This window comes from Buteo buteo, chromosome 15 (genome assembly GCF_964188355.1).
Source record: "Buteo buteo chromosome 15, bButBut1.hap1.1, whole genome shotgun sequence".
NCBI lineage: Eukaryota > Metazoa > Chordata > Aves > Accipitriformes > Accipitridae > Buteo > Buteo buteo.
The window spans coordinates 4,424,678-4,444,955 of NC_134185.1; the positions used below are offsets into that span (position 1 = coordinate 4,424,678).

General features: G+C 38.4%; 1 protein-coding gene across 2 annotated transcripts in view; it reads right to left on the reverse strand.

Moving 5' to 3' along the window:
• COL9A1 (collagen type IX alpha 1 chain) overlaps positions 1–20,278 on the reverse strand; it is a 69,694-nt gene that overhangs the window by 29,504 nt on the left and 19,912 nt on the right. The window contains exons 7-21 of one of the 2 annotated variants that reach the window (XM_075046429.1): positions 20,090–20,110; positions 18,862–18,936; positions 18,279–18,314; positions 18,107–18,169; positions 15,668–15,721; positions 15,020–15,055; positions 10,428–10,451; positions 10,057–10,110; positions 8,283–8,336; positions 6,528–6,560; positions 6,344–6,400; positions 5,570–5,623; positions 4,232–4,285; positions 1,850–1,903; positions 346–399 (exon numbers count right to left, since the gene is read on the reverse strand). In XM_075046429.1, the coding sequence (XP_074902530.1) occupies positions 346–399; positions 1,850–1,903; positions 4,232–4,285; positions 5,570–5,623; positions 6,344–6,400; positions 6,528–6,560; positions 8,283–8,336; positions 10,057–10,110; positions 10,428–10,451; positions 15,020–15,055; positions 15,668–15,721; positions 18,107–18,169; positions 18,279–18,314; positions 18,862–18,936; positions 20,090–20,110 (723 nt within the window). Of the gene's footprint in view, positions 1–345; positions 400–1,849; positions 1,904–4,231; positions 4,286–5,569; positions 5,624–6,343; positions 6,401–6,527; positions 6,561–8,282; positions 8,337–10,056; positions 10,111–10,427; positions 10,452–15,019; positions 15,056–15,667; positions 15,722–18,106; positions 18,170–18,278; positions 18,315–18,861; positions 18,937–20,089; positions 20,111–20,146; positions 20,254–20,278 lie in introns of those variants that run through there. The other variant, XM_075046430.1, reaches the window with a different exon arrangement.

Sequence of the window (20,278 nt, forward strand, 5' to 3'; positions counted from 1 at the left end):
AAAAGGGCACAAACTGCCCTGTACAGGTTTTGTTCTAATGAATGAATATTTTCCAGTTTAAAACCTGAAAAATTCCAAGCCACCCTAATGCACAGTAGCACTCAGAATGACGAGGTAACAATAACATACTAAGAGGCTAAAATGTGTTCATCTACCCCATAATTCCTTGGGGACAGTAAGAGATTCTGGACTTGACATCACTGTCATATCATTTGTTCACCTGTGGGGAATCAATAGAATTGGATTAATCAGCAGCTTTTCTGATTCACAGCCACAAAGTTTCAGGACTTAGTATCTAACTGGGTAGACCCTGGGAAGTGTTTGGCTAACACACACTCTACTTACAGGTGCACCAGGAAGACCTTGGGGCCCAGGCTCACCATCAAGCCCACGAGCTCCCTACAAAACAAGTAGATAACACAAGACATTAAAATGAAGTGCTGAAACACTAACAACTTATGGTCCCTCCTGGTTTGCTGGGAGTTGCAAATCCTCTACAGCTGAGGTTTTTTTAAAGCTCTAATTTAAAAAAAAAAAGAAGCAAAACAAAAGAAAAAAAAAAACAAAACAAGAAACCCATGAAGGAACCTTGGAAAACTTTTTTTTTTTTTTTAAATATACCTTGTTTTTTTGTGGAGTTATGAAAGCTAATATTTTTTAATTATGGAAAAATGTCATTCAAAAAAAGACATTCAGTTCATTCTCTAAAAAATCATAACAGACAGCAAGGAGGTAGACCTTTTCATGCTACTTCAGAAACTGTGTGTGTCTTCCTTAATAATACTATATCCTTTACCACATAATAGAATAGCATCTAAATGTGAAGAGAAATTATCAAGTGCAGTGCAGCTATTTTTATCACCTATGTTTCAAGGAAATGATGTAATCACTACACTGTAAGTAATTTTAAATGGATAGAAAAAAAAATGTTTTCTAAAAAGATTTACAAAGAATAAGGAACTCCTTTGTCAAACAGACGTAGTAAATATTTCAAATAAATAAAACAGCACAAAAATGTAGGCAAATAACTATGAAGAATTGAAAGATACAAAGAAGGTCAGAAAAGCAAAGTAAGATAGTAACAGCTTAGCAAATGTGTCCGAGAGGTTAGGAAGGAACACTCATGAGAAGATTTATAATCAGGACAAATTTGATGTTGTTTCTGAACATAGACAATCATAGAATAAGGTTTCTGTGATTTCATTTCTGGAGAAGGAGACAATGGCATGATTGCTACATTTTACTCCTTTCAGAAACTTTTACCATATAGATTTAGCAAGATCGTAAGAATAGAAATGTAAGTCAGTTTTGAAATAAAAGTTAGAAACACTTTGATGAACAGTAGGAAAATTACCCAGCAAAGTCAGAGCCCATATAAACATGAATCCCACTGGCAGCAATTTAAGACACAAAAGATGCAAGAGAGAAAGAATGGAAAAAGAACAAACTCTCAATAAAAAATCCTGACAAAAATTGGGACAGTGGAAGCAAAAGGCTTCAGGAAGATGCAAATCACAGGAAGGAATACTTAATAAATTTTACCTTTAAATAAAACATGCCATAGTTTATGACTGCTATAAACTTGCTGTCTTGCTAACTACGTACTTGCACATATGCCAAACTATTATAAATCCAAGGACCAGAGGGAAAGGTGTGAAGAGTACGTGTACTTCATTAATCAGAAGGACCAAGCTTCCCTCCTTCCTAACCAGGAGTAGCTGTAGCAATACAGCTGGTGGGGAGAGAAAATGCAGGGGAAAAAAAAGAAATTTAAATAAGCTTTAAAAACATTCAGGGTTGTACATTTTTTCATCCAGGCCATTTTATGGAAAGAAACGTTAATACTCACTTTGGTACCTTTAGGTCCCATTATACCTGTTATACCTCTGATACCTAGAATGCCCTGAAAATGAAAAGTATATTCAAATTATGCTTAAATCTTTTCATCAGAACTGTCCTAGTTTTCAGATGGGAGACTTAGAGTTCTACATGCTTTCTTTATGCTTATTTTACTATTTTCTTAGTATAGTATAAAAGGAGAAACCCAGCTACATCTGTATTAGAATATTTAATTTATATGGTAATTTGATATTTTACTAGTTTAAGACTTTTTAAAATAATAACAAAACTATTAACTTGAATGCTACAACCACAAATATGCCTTAAGGACTGCAAATCACACTGATTTCTCTTCTTGATTACCACAGAGTTGAAGCATTCTCCCTGTGCAGCTTGTGTGAGAGGAACACATGAAAGCCAGATCTGCAAAAGTGCTAAGTTGTCTTAAGTGGGGTATAGGACAGGTGCAGGAGAAAGATACCATCAGACTTTACAGAACCCTAGAGGCAGACAAAATTGGGCAAGGTTTTTGAGAATACAAGTGCCAGGTTTATATGCCTGCTACACCCGAGAGGCTGGACTGTGTAGACATCCCAGTGCAGCAGGATGTATCATAACTATCATCACTTCGCTTCAAAATACAGTCTCATGGGAAAGTTGGCTTTAATTTTTTCTCTTCCTGAGAGACTGAAACTACATTACATGTCTGCAGAGACACCAAAGCCTCAGTCATAACATGTTTGTCCTGCAACAAGAAGAATGCACTACAACTGCGTTACAAGAAGAATGCACTATAACTGTGTTAATGAAACAGCTACAGGCAATTCAACGCAGCATAGGCAAACCTACTCCTTGACCAGGCTCTAGATGGGTAGCCCTTTTACTTGCTCCTAACAAAGTTAGATAGAATCTTGCACAGAACATAAAAAGCTTTGTCAGCCCGAAGGTGAGAAAAATGACGATAATGCAACAGTGACTACAGCAGCCCAACAAGTGAGAGACCCACCAAGATGAGAGATGGAAGTAGGCACATTGTGGTACCCACTACTTTCCATCAAAAGCAACACGTCTCCCAGAGGTGACAATCTTATGCAAGTCTTCTTGTCAATGCATTACATAAAACTGTTGGATGCTGCTGTGGAGACCAGATTCCTAATCCCTTCTATGGATCTGAGCCTTACATTCATTTATGTAAGAAACATACAAGAAAATACAACAGAGTATACAGCCCCTCCATCTGTGCCTCTAACACATTGCCTAGCCCCTTTTCCATACGTTGTCTATCTGACATCACTTTCTGCATATTATGAATCCTACATTTTAATAAGAAACAATTCTTTTAAAGCTTGTTTGTAAGGTCATCAACTGGTTAAACAGTGAAGTGAAATGAGTAATGCATTTTAAAAAAAAGGGGGGGGGGGGAGGAAATTCAATCTCTAATTGGTTTTTAATTCTACTGTGTTATTTCACAGTGACTGAAGAACTTTACCAAACCAAGTTAAATGTTGTTTTATGTTCATAGAGAATTCTGTAATTTCAGATTTGGATATCATGTGCATCAAGGTAAGCTCCTGTATAATATCACATCTGGACACCAATGGCATTAAAGAAATAGTTTCACACCTCAGGGGAAAAAAAAGCGTAAGACTCCATCAGAATATAAACTATAGAAATTAAATGTGTTATGTCTATGCCTATTTCTCTTACTTAGAATGACCCCTTTATTCTTCTCCCTATTGCCTGTTCAGCTGTGGTAACCATAAGAAGAGCTCCTCACAAGGAAACAAGCTGAGGCGGTATGTGCCAGAACAGAGAAGTCAAGTGAAGCAGGACAAGAAAATAATACAAAAATCATAGGTGTGATTGAAGGATGCTTCTTTGGCATGCAAAAAGGCAAAAAACTTAAGAAAAAAAGATTTTAAAAAATAAAAAAATAAAAATCTGTTCTTCAGTGGCTGCTACTTCATCCTCAAGTCTTACCTAAGCCTGAATTTCACAGTTAACCATGTTTTAAACAAACACTAGCTTTGCAAGGATGAAGTCAGCATTATCAAAATTATGGAAAAGAAGGCCGAGAAAAAAAAAACAAAACACCAAACCAAAAAAAACCCCAACTACTTGCACAATCTAAGCAAAACACAAAATTTAGGACATGAAATACTTTTTAAAATAAGCCTTTCCATAGAACTATTTAGAGCTTTGTGCCAAGTGATAATGTAGCTTTTTGGAGGGACTTAAATAATTCTACTTTCACTCACAGACAATATGGCAGAATAAAGAGAAAGGTGTGTGGAGATTTTATAATATCTGGTTTCCTACAATAAGAAAGAAGAAAAAAAGATATGACATAATAAAGCAAATGGGTAACATTATTTAAGAGGAAATACTTTACTGGAGGGCCTTGAGCTCCCACTTCACCACTGGGTCCTTGGTCCCCTTCTTCACCCTGGGAAAGCAAAAGGAATACATCTGTAGCTAATCCACACGATGCATATTGCTCTCTTATCGTAGGAGGTACATTTACTACTTATTGTTTTCTGTCACCATGTCCTGCTTGAAGGAAATCCAAATGAAGTCACACTACTTCCTCAGAACGTAGACAGATACTCATTTAGGTTCACATTCCATTCAACTATTAGTCAAAAGGGTAATTTCAAAGCAACGCCAGTAGAAAGAAGAATAATGATATTTTATTCTTAATCTGTCATTCCTTTGTTTCTTGACATTAATCTCTCTAGTTTTCTTGTTCTTTTAGAGTAAAAGTGTAATGAAGGTATACCCATATATGTGAACAGACTGGATATGCTAGTAGCTCTGCATCACAATACCACATTGCGCTTCAGAATCTTTTGAAAATTAAAATGGAAAAATGCCTTATCTGGTCAAACCTCTCTCATACAATGGTAGTGCATGCTAATGGAACGACAGTACTTACTGCCAATTTAATTTGCAAAAGGGGATTCTGGAGCATAAGACAACTGCTCAACATCCAGGAAAAAAATACGCAAGCTGTTTCTAATAAATTAATATTCCTTTCAATACGCTTAGGAATAGAGAGCAGGGTTTTTTCAAAAAACTTTTCTCTGATGCTTTTCCTCCACAGTGAAGCATGGAGCAAGGCTGTGCAAATCTTCCGAACTTTTCTTATAAATATTTCAATATTAAACAAGGTTAATTTAAATGAAACACCTTAAAAGAGTTCACATTTCAGTCTTCAAGCTGAATCGGACTTGGCCTCTTTACTATAGTTATAATCTTTCCTTGCCTATGAACTTGTACTGAGACAGTACTGTGTCCTTTCCCTCTCAAATATATTTTTCCCTCTCATTCTTCCTGTTACTACTACTCATCTGTGCCACAAAACAATTTACTTGGAAAATCCACAGAATTCTTCTGATTTAAATGTTTGGAAGTTTTCCAATTAATAAATTTTACTTCAATTTTTGCCATGAATTCCATAATAATTATAATTAAATCAAATGATCAAAATAAAAAGCAAGAGGAGTATGACTGCTGTATCATAATAAATACAAAGTACAAGTCAATAAAGAATAGAGATATGCCTTTGGTCACTCTGGAGCATTATGATATGTAGTATCTCTTCATGTATTCTGGTAAAACAATTAATAGTTCTAACAAAATATAATACTGTTTTTGATGAAGAGGCTAAACTACTACTAGCTTGCTAAAAACAACAGCAGTTTCTCCTCCTTTTTTTTTTCTTTTTTACCTTATAACCTTGTTTTCCGGGTTCACCAGACTCTCCTTTTGAACCTTTCTGTCCCTAAAAGAAATGTGAAAACCATAATAAATAAATAATTAAGAGATTATTCAAAATTAAAATACTGAGTTTTGCGAAACAGATGCAGACTCCTCAGAACTATCTTGCTGTTCCCTCTGCAATCCCCATTCACCACTGCTTCCTCACCTATCCAGTTAACGCCACATATTAAGTACCATGTTCAAAAAGATCTGCTCCTGGATCTAACAAGGCTGTATTTCTAGACAGGTTAGTATTTTTTCTTATGTTACCCCATAACAATTTCCTCAGGCCAACAGTATTCCTAGAAACCAGCAAAGAATACATTAAAAAAAAAAAATCTTAGCTAAAATGAGACTCAAAAAGTGTTCATTTCAATTTAGTATGTTACAGGTCTCCCAGAAAGACAGAAAGAAGGAAAAAAGACTAAGAATTTGGGAGAATAGAGTTTCTGGAGTCAGACTACAAACGGTGCAGAAAGTGAACGAAGCAATCCTTCACATACTCTAATCTTTTCAGGACCACACATAAATTTTACCATGAAGATTACAGCAGTAGTAAGAGAGATTTCAAAAAGAGGTTATTTTGGCAGTCAAGAGTTGAAATAACCCTAAACATCCACACTGATGCAATGTTTTTTGAAATTAACAATGAACTGCCCTTCTGTCAAGCTAGCAATTACCCTCCCTAGCGCTTTGAGACAGTATCTCTGTAAGGAATGCTTGAACAAACAGATTCTCTTACCTTCATTCCCATTAAGCCAGCATGTCCTGGGCGGCCAGGTGGACAAGCATTGGGACACTGGAAAAGCATCCACATAGTTACTACCACATAGGTTGAATATGGTTGTCTGAGATTACTTTAAAAGAGAAAAAAAAAAGAAAAAAAGAAAAAAAGAAAAAAAAAAAAAAAAGGAAAACTCTCTTACCAACGGGTCACCATCTTGCAGGCCAATTGTTCCCTAAATTAGATGAAATTAATTAAAGTCACTAAAAGAGTAATAACCAGACCTCACTCATTAGACAATATAGGCATCAGACAAAACAGAAAATACTACTATCTGAAGCTGGAATCAGAAGTATAATCAACCAAAGGATCTCCGACATGAAAAGCACCTAAACTGTAGGACTTTATTGTAGGATTGCAGGTACCTGCAAAATCCTGTCCTCTAACTTAGATCAATTTTTTTGCAAAACAAAATATTTCTATTGGTTCTTAAGCTATCTAAAGCATATTTTCTATTAAATATAGAGCAAATATATCCAAACCCCATGAATTTCCAACAGAACCCAAGACAATTTCTGTAATAAGGATAACTTTTACTTTTCCAACTTACTACAATTCAGCAAAATATTCAGATCTTTACAGAGAAAATAATCTTCCCACAACACAATTATTGGTAGACAAGTGAGATGTCTGGCAGTTAATGGAATTGCAATAAACTAAGAGATCAGTGTACAAGATGGACTCAGTCAGGGGAAGACCATTTCAGATATTAAATCAAATACTTGATGGAAACTAACGGGAGGCTTATGAGACACAACAGGGAGAAATATGATTTCACAGCAGCAGCTGGATTCTCTACAGCCCAGTGGGAGAGAGCACACTGTTTCAGAGAGAAGCACAGGGGAGTTTAAGGAATGAGCTGGTCTCCTTTTATACAGAAGGCTTTTAAAAAAGCTGAGGGTATGTTTGGGTCCATAATATCATCAACTGGAGTGGGATGGTGGCACTTCAGAAATCTAAAAAGGACAAAACTGTCAAGGAATAGAAGCAGCATATGCCATTACTGAGAATTTGTTTTTACTTGTTTCCTAAATACTCTTCTCCACTTTACCATTCACATTTTTTACAATGCCTCTGACAAATCTCTGGCAACTTTCATGAAAACAAGAGACATGGCATAAATAAAGCATATGGATTTAGGGTCTGTCCAGCAGAGGAACAGTACAGCTTTTAAAAAGTTGCTAGTATGACACATTTCCCAGCAGTTTGCATTTCACAGCACCCAGCCTCTGATGTGTCTGCCAAGCGCTCCATTTTATCTCTCGGGGCAGGTAAATAGCCACAAGACAAAGGCATAACACACATCCCTCCTCGCAAGAGGCTCAAAGAAGATAACCATTCCCCTAGAGAGGCAAAGCACTGGTGTAAAGCTTTCTACTATCCCTTGCAAGTAGTCAGCCCAGTTGCAAGAAAGGCATTAGAACTTAACCCACCTGGAGGCATATATTTCTGGCTCATGAGCCAAATATTAAATTTTTCTCCTCCTAACAGAGAGGTCTACCTCTGCTGAAGTCCTACCAGTGAGGCCCAACAAAGACTACATTTACAGTAATACTATAATTCACAGGGAAGTTTAAAACCTGTAAAAGTTACAGTTTTCAGACCATTTGCAGAAATGGGAAGACATCATGACAGAAGTTTTCACAGTTTGCATTTCAAACTATCTTTTATAACCATAAAGACTAGAAACTTGCTTTCTAAATGGAAGTTCAAATGTTGATATGATTAAATGAGTTGTATCTCAGGCTTGGAACACAAGCCTCTACACATTATGAATTAATATAGCCTGCTGAAATCCTGAAGTCAGTAGTGAGCTATAGGACTTAAGGAGAAGTTTTGTTCAAGCAGCAACAATACATAATTCATACATTAGCACATATTAAAGGCAATCACTTACCCGAGGACCTGGTGGTCCTGGTGGCCCTGGTGGCCCTCTTTTTCCTGGATCTCCCTAAAAAAGGGTAAAATAATTTTGTTGATTCATAGTAATAATGACAACCAGCAGTTGCATATTCATACCACACAACAACAGTGAGAAATTAAGTAAATACAGAACGACAGGCGAGGTAGCCAACTAAAATATTGACCCACAACATGGCTCCCATAGTAGAATAGGAAAAATGATTTTTTTAGTAGAATGGAAGCCATGTTGTAGAATAGGAGCCACAAACAAACATTAAGTTTTCATCTGCTTTAGAAAGCTGAAACATCTAACCACAGGATCATCTATGCACTCCTCTATCTTATAACTGCTAATTAAGTTCTGAATTAAAAGAATCCTAGTAACTGGCAAAAATGCTCAAAGCACAGAGAGGAAAAAAAAATCCCCTTTTTCAGAGCACAAGATGAATTTACCAAGTTAGAATCTTCTCCTGTTTGTGAAGTTTTGATGTCCAATGCTTTCAGAAGTAAAGACAACACAGAACCCCTGCAAATTATTTTTTCTGAATGCTTTTAATTAAAATAAATCTAATATTCTGACAAGGACCATCTTTTAACTTAATACTGTCATTTCAATATTATTTTTATATGTTATTAAATCATAAATGAAATGAACAAGATTAATATAGAAAAATTATTCACTAATCCTCACAATGCATGAGCTATAGAGCCATAGGTTTAAAAAAAACTAAAAAGGAGTATTTCTTTTCTACACAATGTATAATTACGTTGTGGGACTCATTATCACAATGTGTTGTGGAGGCATGTAATATAAATGGATTCGAAAAGGGACTGACTACATTAATGGCAGATAGCCTCATACATAGCTTTTGAAAAAGGCAGCATAGATGCAATTTCTGATTCAGGTAGTCTCTGAACTGCCAACTGCCAGAATGTGGGACAGTAGGACAGAAAAATGCCTTTTTACAAATAACCTGTACACTTCCCTAGGTATCTATTATTGCCTTTGCTACAGACAAGACAGTGCACTAGATGGATCATGTTCTGAAACAAACTGGCAGTTTTTAATATTCTTTTTTTAATTCATTTATATGACTGAGCGCAACACACAGGGAGAGGTATGCATTAAAAAGTAGGCTTCATTAAACAAAATTTTAATGCTATTTCAGATTTCAAGTAAAAAAATTAACAATTGGTTTCAATTTGCATTTCAGTGGTAACGTACGGAGTCAAAATATGACAGTGTGCTGAAACTGAGCGCACAGTTTAGCAGTAAGGTCAACAGATAGAGTCACACTTAAAATGAAACTAAGAAGAAATATTGAATGGCCACGTTCACTGATACACAAATGAAAACTAGAAACAGTATGTGGTCACGTACCGTAACATGTATGTGAGAAGACAGCAGTAAAGCTAAAGGTCTGCATGTAACGTTAAGTTTTACATTTCTTGTACTTCTGGTGGGTTTGCTTTTTGATTTTGGCTTTCCTTGAATAAGATGAGAAGTAGAGTATAGGACACTATATAAAACAATTAATTCTCATCTAATGGGTGGCCCTGGCTTTGTGTTATTCATTGTTCATTATTTCTGATGCGCTTCAAACATAATCTTTCCTCTACCAGTGATAACTGTAGAGAAAAAAATACATTTTCGAGTGGTGTTATAACCCAAATAGTGTTTGGATGGCACAGCAATTAGTCATTTTTTCCATAAGTACCTTCTAGGAATTGAATAAACCTACATTTTTAGCAAACACAGTAGTACTTACAGGTGGACCAGCACGACCTACTTCCCCAGGAAGTCCTGCTGCACCAGCTGGACCCTATAACAACAAAGTTAAATAGTATTTTTAAACCATACAATACCTCCATAACAAGCATCCAAGGCATGAGAATATGTAATTCTCTCGAACAACAAACTATGCCTTCAGACACCAGTATTCTTGCCCCGTATACCACAGACCTAAGCAACCTCAATAGTAGCTGAAGAAAGCACACATTATAGACATAGAACATCAGGATTAAAACAGTCTCTTTTTTCATTTAATTACTTTTTATTACAGTATAATAGCTTTATTGAATATTTAAACAAACAGATTCATTAAACAGTGTATTTACAAATTATAAAAATGATACTTACAGGTGGTCCAAGAAGCCCCTTGCCCTGTGAAATATGAAAAAAGGTCAGAAATGGGGGGAGAGTTCCACACCTATTCAAGCTGTTTGCCAAGAACAGAGTATTTGGGATAAAAAGGTACAAAAAACCTGATGCTTGATTCTGCAAAATCATTTTTAAAACTTGTTTAACTAATGTTAAATATCAATTTTATTATTAGGTAATTGATATCAGGCGAAAAATTAAATTATTGATTAAGTTGCTTTGCAGTAGCATTTATTTACACATATATACAAATACATATACTTCCACAAAGGAATAAAAACATTAAGGCCTTTGGGTTTAGCTAATTATCAAGTACCATGATAAACTCATCTATGCTATAATCATTTCCTTCTAACAGTGCTTTTAAACAGATAATAAAAGAGGGTTGGTTTTTTTCCACCAGGTCTAAATCCATTAAACTAGCGCTTTTTAGTAATCAGAAAGAATACCAAACTGCTCCTGTTTACATTTTCCATCAGTATTGCTCTGAATCATTTTAATGAGAAGTGTCCAAGATAAAAATGTGTTTCTGCCTATTTGGACAATACACTCCCTCTTAAGACAACAGATCCCTCAATCTTGCATTACTAAAGCAAATGCATAATGTTATGGAGAACAGTGTCAATGATATGTAAGAACCACTGGCATATAAAACCACAAAAATACTTAAATCTTCAGGGGATTTGATGTAATAAAGCACCTGGGCTGAGTGGAGTTTAAAAGCCACAGAATATCATACCAGGACTGTATCAGCAAGGTTGTCTTTAGATGCTTGAGATTTTCCCTGTGTTCTATCAAGTTTTCTATCAAAGTCATTCTATTTGAACCATTTAACACACAGCAGAACGTAAACTTTTTCACCTTGCATAACCTACATAATTCCTTTGCTATTACTTAATGCTCCCTTGCTGCAATTCATTATACATGTCTATACATTTGACTATACAAACCAAACTTTCACTGCATCACATATCTGCTATTATAATATCACCTGCCTCTGAAAGAAGGAAACCGACTACTTGCAGGTTCTCATTGGAATACCCCTTGCTAACGTGCCCCTAACAGCATCAAGGAAAGTCGGTGATACCAAAAGCAGCTACAGCTATTGTGTCCAGCCCACACACAGGCCCAAGAGAAGCCAGTCTCCCCTTCTGCCCACTCCATTGCATCTCCTCACCCTCCTAATTAGGACTCCGAGAAGCAGAGGCTGTCCCCCAGCTGCCCATGCCTCCCCCTCGCCCAGCTTCTCCACCGTTCTGGCCACAAACTCCCTGTAAGTGGACCAAGTTGCGGAGTTGAGAGCTCCAGAGCTATCAGCCAGTAAGGACCTACACAGAGCAGTTAACGATCCCAACCAGTTGCCCATGTTCCAGCCTCTGCCTGTGTCCTAAAGGGGAAGCATCTCCACACAGCCTGAGACTCCAGTCTTACATCCCCAGATGCCTGCTGCCTGTTTGGAGGTGCTTATCTGACCCACAGAGCACGTGGAGTGCACAGGCATGGGCAGTAATCCACAGTCTGTAATCACCTGGTACAGAGACACTCACCCTGTAGATCTGGTAAGGACCTCCCATTGTCAGCACAGACCTGCTGCCATCCACCACGAAGAGTCACATACCAGTATTTGTATGTGTACCCTGTGCCAGAAGCTGTGCTTTAGTAGACCTTAAAATACTTTCAATCTCTCTATCACTAAATACACACAATCTTACCCATATGTCAGATCTGTAAAACACTAGCAATATTATCAGCTAACAGAAAAGTTAGAGGGAACTTAGAGAGAATGGACTGAAGGGTGCAATACATGCACTGAATGTAGCAGCCCCAGGTCCATTTACCAGGGCCAGATCAGAGACATCAGCATATTTGGTGGTAAATTACTTGAAAGAATCAGAAGTATTCTACTAATTTTGTGAATCTGTCATTTGAGAGACTATCCGCAAAAGAGGTGAGACAAAGGGAGTAAATTAAAGCTAAATGGTGAAGCAGGAAAAAATAGAGGAAAGAGAGAGTAAAAGAAGATAACTGAAGATTGCCAGGATACATTCTGGGGAAGAAAGAGTGACAGGAGCAGAAAAGCAAACGTTGTGTATAAAACTTTAGATACTTAATATTCTTTCTTTCAGTTACCCTGAAGTCCTAACTTAGCCAATAAATTCCACTGAAATACTCAATTAATCATGTAACTAGTATGCAGACTCATACACATGCTTACTATATTTCTAGTAAATGAGGTCTCATGGTCTCATCAAACCAAAGACCTGCAAAGGGTCAACAGACCCATTACTTCACGCTTGTAGTAAGATCTGCTCAAGAAGACTCTGAATCTGAGAATTAGAACCATCACACTCCAGCACTACCACTTCTACCCTACTTTTTTTTTTTTTAATTAGGTTTAATTACTCCAAGTTTAATCTCACTAAAGGTGGGATGACCAGCGTTGGCCATTTTGAGAAACTTCCACTGCTTTATTTCTTCAGTAGCTTAAAGCCATTCATCAAAAGGAAAGCCTCCATAAATGGAATTTTCCTGAGAGACTTACTCTGAGCATTAGTCTTTCCATGTGGATTCAGCACATACGGGTTAACAACCATAGAGCTACAAAATCAAACACTAGGCTTCTTCCTAAAATGTGAGGTCTAAGGATTAATCTGAACCTTAATAATTACTAGGGTCATGACACAAGGTGACTAAGTATATCTATCTTTTCTTTACCTTTAAATAACTAAGAATTCTCATTTCCTCATTATAAATATTCCTGCAGATTCACCTTTAAATACAAGGTCCAGTGGCTTATTAAGCAGAGGCAGAAAAACTCCAAAGGCAATCCCTACTGAGGTTCACTGAAGCATTATCACCTTAAGGCTGAAGTCTCAGGGCAAACAAAAATTGCTCAACTTTGAAAAATGGTCCAAAATCTCTTCAGATTCATTGCTTTTACAGTCTCAAAACATGGTCACAAAAGTCCTGAACCAGGTAAGTGCTGCTCTGAACAGAATGAGCGTTCTACCTTGACAGTTAGCCCAGTTTGCTGCTTTCCCCTAGTAACATCTCCACTTCTAAGTTGAGATTAACCTTGTTTATGTATATTTTATACACCCACTTTTTCCAAAGGTTCTTAAATTATTTGTTCTCACGTTAGTCTGTTAATGGTGATGTAAAATCATGTATATTTTCCCCAAGACAGTTTTTATTTCAGTTGACAGGCTAAAATACTACAGTATTTTAACCTAGTGTTTCAGTAATTCAGTTTTAATTCCCCATTTTTTCCTCTCCCATAGTAGTTCTTTTCATGTATGCTTTTTTCCACATCATCTGAGTAACATATCTGACAGTTAAGCTATCTCTTCATTCCAGCTACACATTTTAAAATGCATTGCAAATGACCCAGAAATTATTTCCCCATCTACTTGACAGCAAAAAATGAAAATAAACAAACAAAAAAACTCAAATCCCTAACAGAAAAATGGAGGGCTTTCAGTCTACCTAGAAGCTACCTCAGTTCTGCTATTTTCTGTGACTAAATTTAGCTCATATATTGAGTCTACAGATTGACCACCTGTTATAAAAGCATTACCTTTTTCCAGATTTTTGGGTAAGAAACAGCATGCATGAAAATTAAATGTAAATGTCCACATCATAGAATGATTCATCGTAAGTTTGAACGTGTCTATAATGTAATGTCTTAAAGAATAACATTATCATTTCCTCTCTGGCCAAATATCAAAGTGATTGTTTAATATAAATTTAATGAAAGTTAATGGGACAAGGTCAAAAACACAAAGACACAGTCAAAGATACAGAATTTCACAGCAAGGAGTGCTATATCAGAATACAATACCTATTCTATTTAATTCCAGTAATTTCTCCAAAATGAACCTAATTTTTAATTAAATTTTAATTATGTGCAGCCCTATTACAATTTCACGCCAGTCATCTTGTTCCATTACTCATTTTCCTTGAGGTTTTTCCTGGTTTCCTATATAATCTATGTCTCTACATGCCAACCATCATTCACTTCTTCAACCCTGTAAAATTCCTAAAATTCACAATTATTTTCAGCCCCCAAAGACAGATGTTAAATTCATCTGCATGCCAACTGGAACAGTACTCTTTGCATGTCCTTTCTCATATTTTGTCATTTTCACATGGAACAGCACAGGAAGTCCCATATAACATTTACACTTCAGTGATCCCATTTAAACACATGGCAAGGAGCAAAACCAGGAATAACTATAGACTAATTTATGCAAATAAAACATGGGCTCTCCTGTCTCTACAGCATTTTCACAAAGAGATAGAAAACAACGGTATGCATCCAAAACTTGTGACCACATCACACATGCTCCTTTCTTTTCTACATACAAACCAAACATGTCCTTTCAGTAATATCTGCACACTTTGATACAAAGACAAAAAGGTTCCTTAATGTACTACTTTAATATCTTATGAGTTCTTTGAAACCTCAGAAATAGTTTCTGGCTTTTCTTCACTACATTTAATGGTAAGAATCCTTCATATTGATACTTAAAGTCTAAAAAGTCTCTTCATATACTAAATGTATTACTTACTGGAAATCCACGAGCACCTGGCAGTCCTGGCTCACCCTTTAAAAGATAAAAATTGAGTTTTTCAAGAGGCATTAGCATAAAGCTTTGTAAACAACATACAGGAAGATGCTCTCACCTTTTGGAAGGTATCATTTAGTGGACATATTCTGCAAGTATTATTTACTTCATTAACGCTATGCTGGTTTCAGTGAGACTTGACAGAAAGGAAAGACTTTCTCAATATTAAAAAGATACAGCCTTAGGCCTTTCCCCCCCCCCCCAAAAAAAAAGAGAAATTCAAACAGGCTGGTTACTCTGACTTCTGATGTATATTTCATTTGTCTGATTGCTGATGAAGTCAGGTTTCACTGTTCTGCTTCCCACTGTGTATTACTATGACATAATTATGGTACAACAAGATAGAAAGAGCCTCACCATTACTGAAGACGCTCAACCTTAATGTCATCAATGTAATGCCACCATTCCTTACTGCTGGCTGGGGGAATGAAAGTTGCTTTGTACTGTGTGAAAAGGGCCCAATGGGTCTGTATTCTATAGATGTTTTAATATTGTAAGAAAGGCTGCAGCATCTCATTAATTGCATAGAGACAAACAAAAATCCTGCTTTAAAAAAAAATCCCATAATTTCATGCATAATTTTGTTCTTACCTTCTGACCTTTTGGTCCTGTGGCTCCACGTGAGCCATCAGGTCCTGTGAATCCCTTTGGAAGTAATGTATACAATGTTAATGCAAAGGTTACATGGTTTTCTTAATCACAACAGAAAACATTCTAAAACATAGAATAATGAAGTTATTAAATGAGATAAGTAACTGAAGGAGACTTACAATTCAAATGCCTATTTGCATGTACAGATAGAACTGCCCAAGTTCCAAGTACTAGCTTCTGGTGACAAACATCAGTGCCTGTGATACGTGTCCTTCAGAAATTATTCACTTAAATCACAATTAAACTAAACACATGATTTCACATGATCTTATTTCATCTTAATGGGAGATTGATGAATTTAGTTCATGGCTCAGGTTGAAAACAACTGTCAGTGTTTTCCATTTCAAATAAACCATTTATTGACCAAAAACAAACAAACAAAAAAATCAACAAAGCTGCCGGGCTGGATTTGAGGTTAGTCTTTGAACCACACTTGTCTATCTGGCTAAAATTAAAAACCAATCATGATATTATAACTATGAATTCCTTCGGAGTTCTTTTGTTTTCTTGTGTTTCCAAATTTTTAACCAGTTTATATGGCTTAGAAATTTCCAGATATCCATAAGAAAAGCCTTGCTTTTACGTCTGTCCAATACTTCTCTTTTTTGGTACACTTCCAGCAATTTAGTGTTGACCCAAAGGGGTGTTTTCTCTGATAATTTGCTTTCGAAAGCTTACATGATCATTACAGGCAATTACTGTACAGTATCTTTACTCAGTCTATTAAACCTGACACTGAAATAGTTTGTGAAAGAAAAGTGAGATTTAAAAAGTCAGAACTGCCTCACCAATTAAACATGGAAGAAGGTATTATAAATCTAAAACCCTAATTAAAAGTTGAATGCACAGTGGGAGTATAATAAGGTCCCATGTTTTCTCTTCAATTGAAAATAAAAAAGGTTCACCATTTCAGAACACAGTATTCTAGTACATAGTTTCACTCATCCACTAATATAAGGAAATATGCAAGTGTAAACAAATATCAAAAGCTGAGCTGAGTTTAAAATGTCCTGTTTCACCTGACTGTGTTACTACAAATTCTGGCAAGGAAAACAAAACCAGACCTTAAGTGAAAATTACAGGAGGCAATGATTTTTAAAGATCTGCTTATGGGTTTTTGACATGTACAAATGGGTTGCAGTCCTTTACTGTTTTCAGGAAAAAATCAACTGGTATGAGATACCACTCATGGCAAGCCCATTTCCTCTTACAGACTTGAAATTTGAACAATTTAACTAAAGGCTGTTTCAGCTCCATGCCCACTAAATCTCTTTGCAAAAGCAAATTAAAAATTAACCTCTAACAGTATTGCAATCTTCCATAAATATGCTTTTTCATTTACATAATTTGCAATATTCTCTAATATAATAGTTTGTTGTATATAATCTTTATTTTTGACATTTAAAATTATAAAACTATTCTACCACTTACATAAATTAAACATAAGCTTGCCTGCCTCCTGGCATAAGATCTAAATACTAACGTAACAATCTTGCTTCATAGCAAGAAATGCTTTCAAACGCTGCTCTCGAGAGAAATATGAAGAGTTTCCCAGAAACGTATGAAGGTGTTTTTATCGCCACTAACTTATTCAAGAGATAAAACCAAACAGGCCCTCAACACTGGATGATGTTGAAACTTTATTATTCTGTATTATTTTCCACAGAGAAAGGAAGATACATTAGCAGGTACGAGCTCTGCAGTGGCTGAAGTCTGGGAGGTTTTTCTTTAGAATAACAGCTCTATGGAAATCACAGGGTTTCCTCAGAAACCGAGTTAAAATTCATTTTTAAGCTTCAATTTAGTAAAAACTTAACTGTACACTTTACCATCAGGCCTACAGGGCTGATCTAAATGATTTTCTTCCCCTCCTGCTTTCTCCGGGATAGGGAAGGAGAGGCTAACAAGACCTAAAATTACTAAACACAAGCCCGCCACAGGCCCCTTAGGCCATCAGACACCAACTGCCCAGAAGAGGCAGTGACCTTGCTGCCCAGCTCTTCATTCCACAGGGAGCAGGGTGCTGACCCGAGGCTGCTTCCCGAGGATGCAGCATGGCCTCCTCCCCACAGGACCGCTGCTCAGCACCCTCTCCAGAGCAGGGTGGCAGCACCCCACAGCCCTTGCGCTGCTCCTCAGCTGCTGCCCCGGCCACTCTCAGCCCAGCTGTGCTCCGCCAAGAGAGCACCTTTTAGCTTGGAGAAAAGCACCTCTCCCCGAGGCGTGCCACTGGCACGCACTGGCAGCTGTGAGGGAGCCAGGAACCACAAAAGGAGGTCATGCTTCTATAGAAATAGACTAAAACCAAGTATTTTCCTTAAATTAAAAAAAAAAAAAAAGAAGAAGAAGAGGAAATTCCAGAAAGTCAAGCGTACTCACATCAGCTCCTGGCTCTCCAGGCAGGCCTGGGGATCCTGGTTTGCCTGCATCCCCATCTGGACCCTTCAGGATTTAAATGGACAGTTAGGCATGTTTCAGAGAGGGAAGCAGAAACAAAACTCAAAACCTCTCCTCTTGCAGGAGCAAATGCAAAGTAGCTGAAATCACTTACCGGTGGACCAGGGGGGCCGTTAGGACCTCTCTCCCCCTAACAAGATATGAAAGGGAAGGTTTTAGAGCTACAGGGACTTTTCATGGTTTACATTTACAGATTAACAGGAATAATCCCAAACCGATTCTTATTGTAGGAAATTAATAGTAAACCCACGTGATCTCTATTATACACTAATAGAAATAATCACAGAAACTTCTGACAGGAATTGAGGGAAAATACATAGTAGGTCCTATCAGGATTAATGCCACAAATCCTTATCATGCTTTAGTATGAGTGATACTACGTAATCCCTTTTGAGATTAGAATTATAAAATCCCTACACCGCATTTAAGGCAAATAATCATAGCATATGATGACGATTACATAAAATAAATAATCCTATATTTTCCATATCAGAGATAATCTGAAAGGCCACCCTCTCCCCCTGCCCCAGCCCACTGCAGAGTATGAGACACATCAATTCCTATGTGGATCTGCAGCCAAATTCAAACACCTCAGGGTCAAATGCTGACAGTGAGGACAATGTAGGTACACCTCAAGGCATCTCCTATTTCCTAGGCAGGGCATGGGCAATACTTACATCAATGCCATCAATACCGGGAACTCCTGGTGGCCCTGGCGGACCTGGGGGGCCTGGTGGCCCAGGGAGACCTCTCTGACAAGGAGTAAGAAAGGAAAAAAAAAGGAGCAATTAAAACCTGGCAAACCTGCGAGAGCCAGTCTGGGGGGACTAGCATAATGAGAGGGGGCTTCTATGGGTTGGTTGGGGGCTGTGGGGGTCAGAGCTGATGAGGAAGAGCTGTGTCCTCACACCACAAGTGTCAGGACCCACACACCCTATCCCATCTTAGCTGTGACAAGGATGACCAGCAACGCTCCTCTCACAGATAAAAGTGTAGATGAGGTGTTAAACTTCCCCTTCCCCAAGCCCAGCCACCCTGTGATGCTGGCAGGGCCAGGGCAAGGTGGAGGGGGCTCAACTCCCCAGCCCAGAAGGCTCTGAACGCCCTATGGCAATGACCGGGTGGTGGAAACAAAAACAGTGATTTTTGCAAATCGAACACTGAAATTCACTAAGCTACTCCAGTTACTCATTCGGCCAACACAAAGGAGACAGTCTTCCTAAGAGTTTGTGCTAGCAAAGAAAATTTAAAACAACCCTTTCCCTACTCCACTGACAGGCTCAGCGGTTTCCCCTTTCCTCAGGATTACATTAGCATCTACAGAGGCGCTTTCTCAAAGCACGGGGCTCCCGAGAGGGCGGCGGGAGGTGCCACCAGCGTGTGGAAACAGAGAGAAAGGCTTTTACAGGTCTCCCTCCCTATAATGGGGAGCTCTGTTCTCCTCAGAGCAAGCTGCGACCCTGGCCCCACAACAGTGCTCAGTGAGCGAGAGTCCGGCCCCGGCCTTGCGGGGGCCCTCAGCCTGGCCCCTCGCTCCCCACAGCACCGCTGCTCTGGATGCTTTTCCACCCCACACCAGTCTTCCCAGTAACAAGCTATCCGGTGGTAGTTGTCGATGGAGCTCAAGCCCCTCCGTATCACCGGGCGCCTGCCTGATGCCTACCAGGTAGCACCTCATAGGCACACACACACAGGGCACCCACCGCCCGGCAGCCAGCTCGCCTTCCCCCTGCAGAAAGGCCAGGGCTATGTCAGGGTCAGCTACAGCTACTTCGGGGGAGAAAAGCGTCGAAAACCCTCCAGCGGGTCGGTGGCGGGGCGTGACAGAGAGCGGCCTTCAGTCAGTCTCTCTTCACCCGCACCCTTCCCCTGAGCACGGAGCGCCGTCCCTTCCCTCACACTTACCTCGATCACCGTCTGGCTTATCTGCGAGGGAGAAAACCAAAGTCAGGATAAACTTACTTGAGCCAGGCAGAGGCAAACAACCTGCAGGAAAAGCCCCAGAGGCAGGAGCCCCCGCAGAGCCCGCGCCATGGCGACGGAGGGAACGGCCTGCGGCTGCTGGGGCCGGCGGCCGGCCGAAAGGTGAGCCCC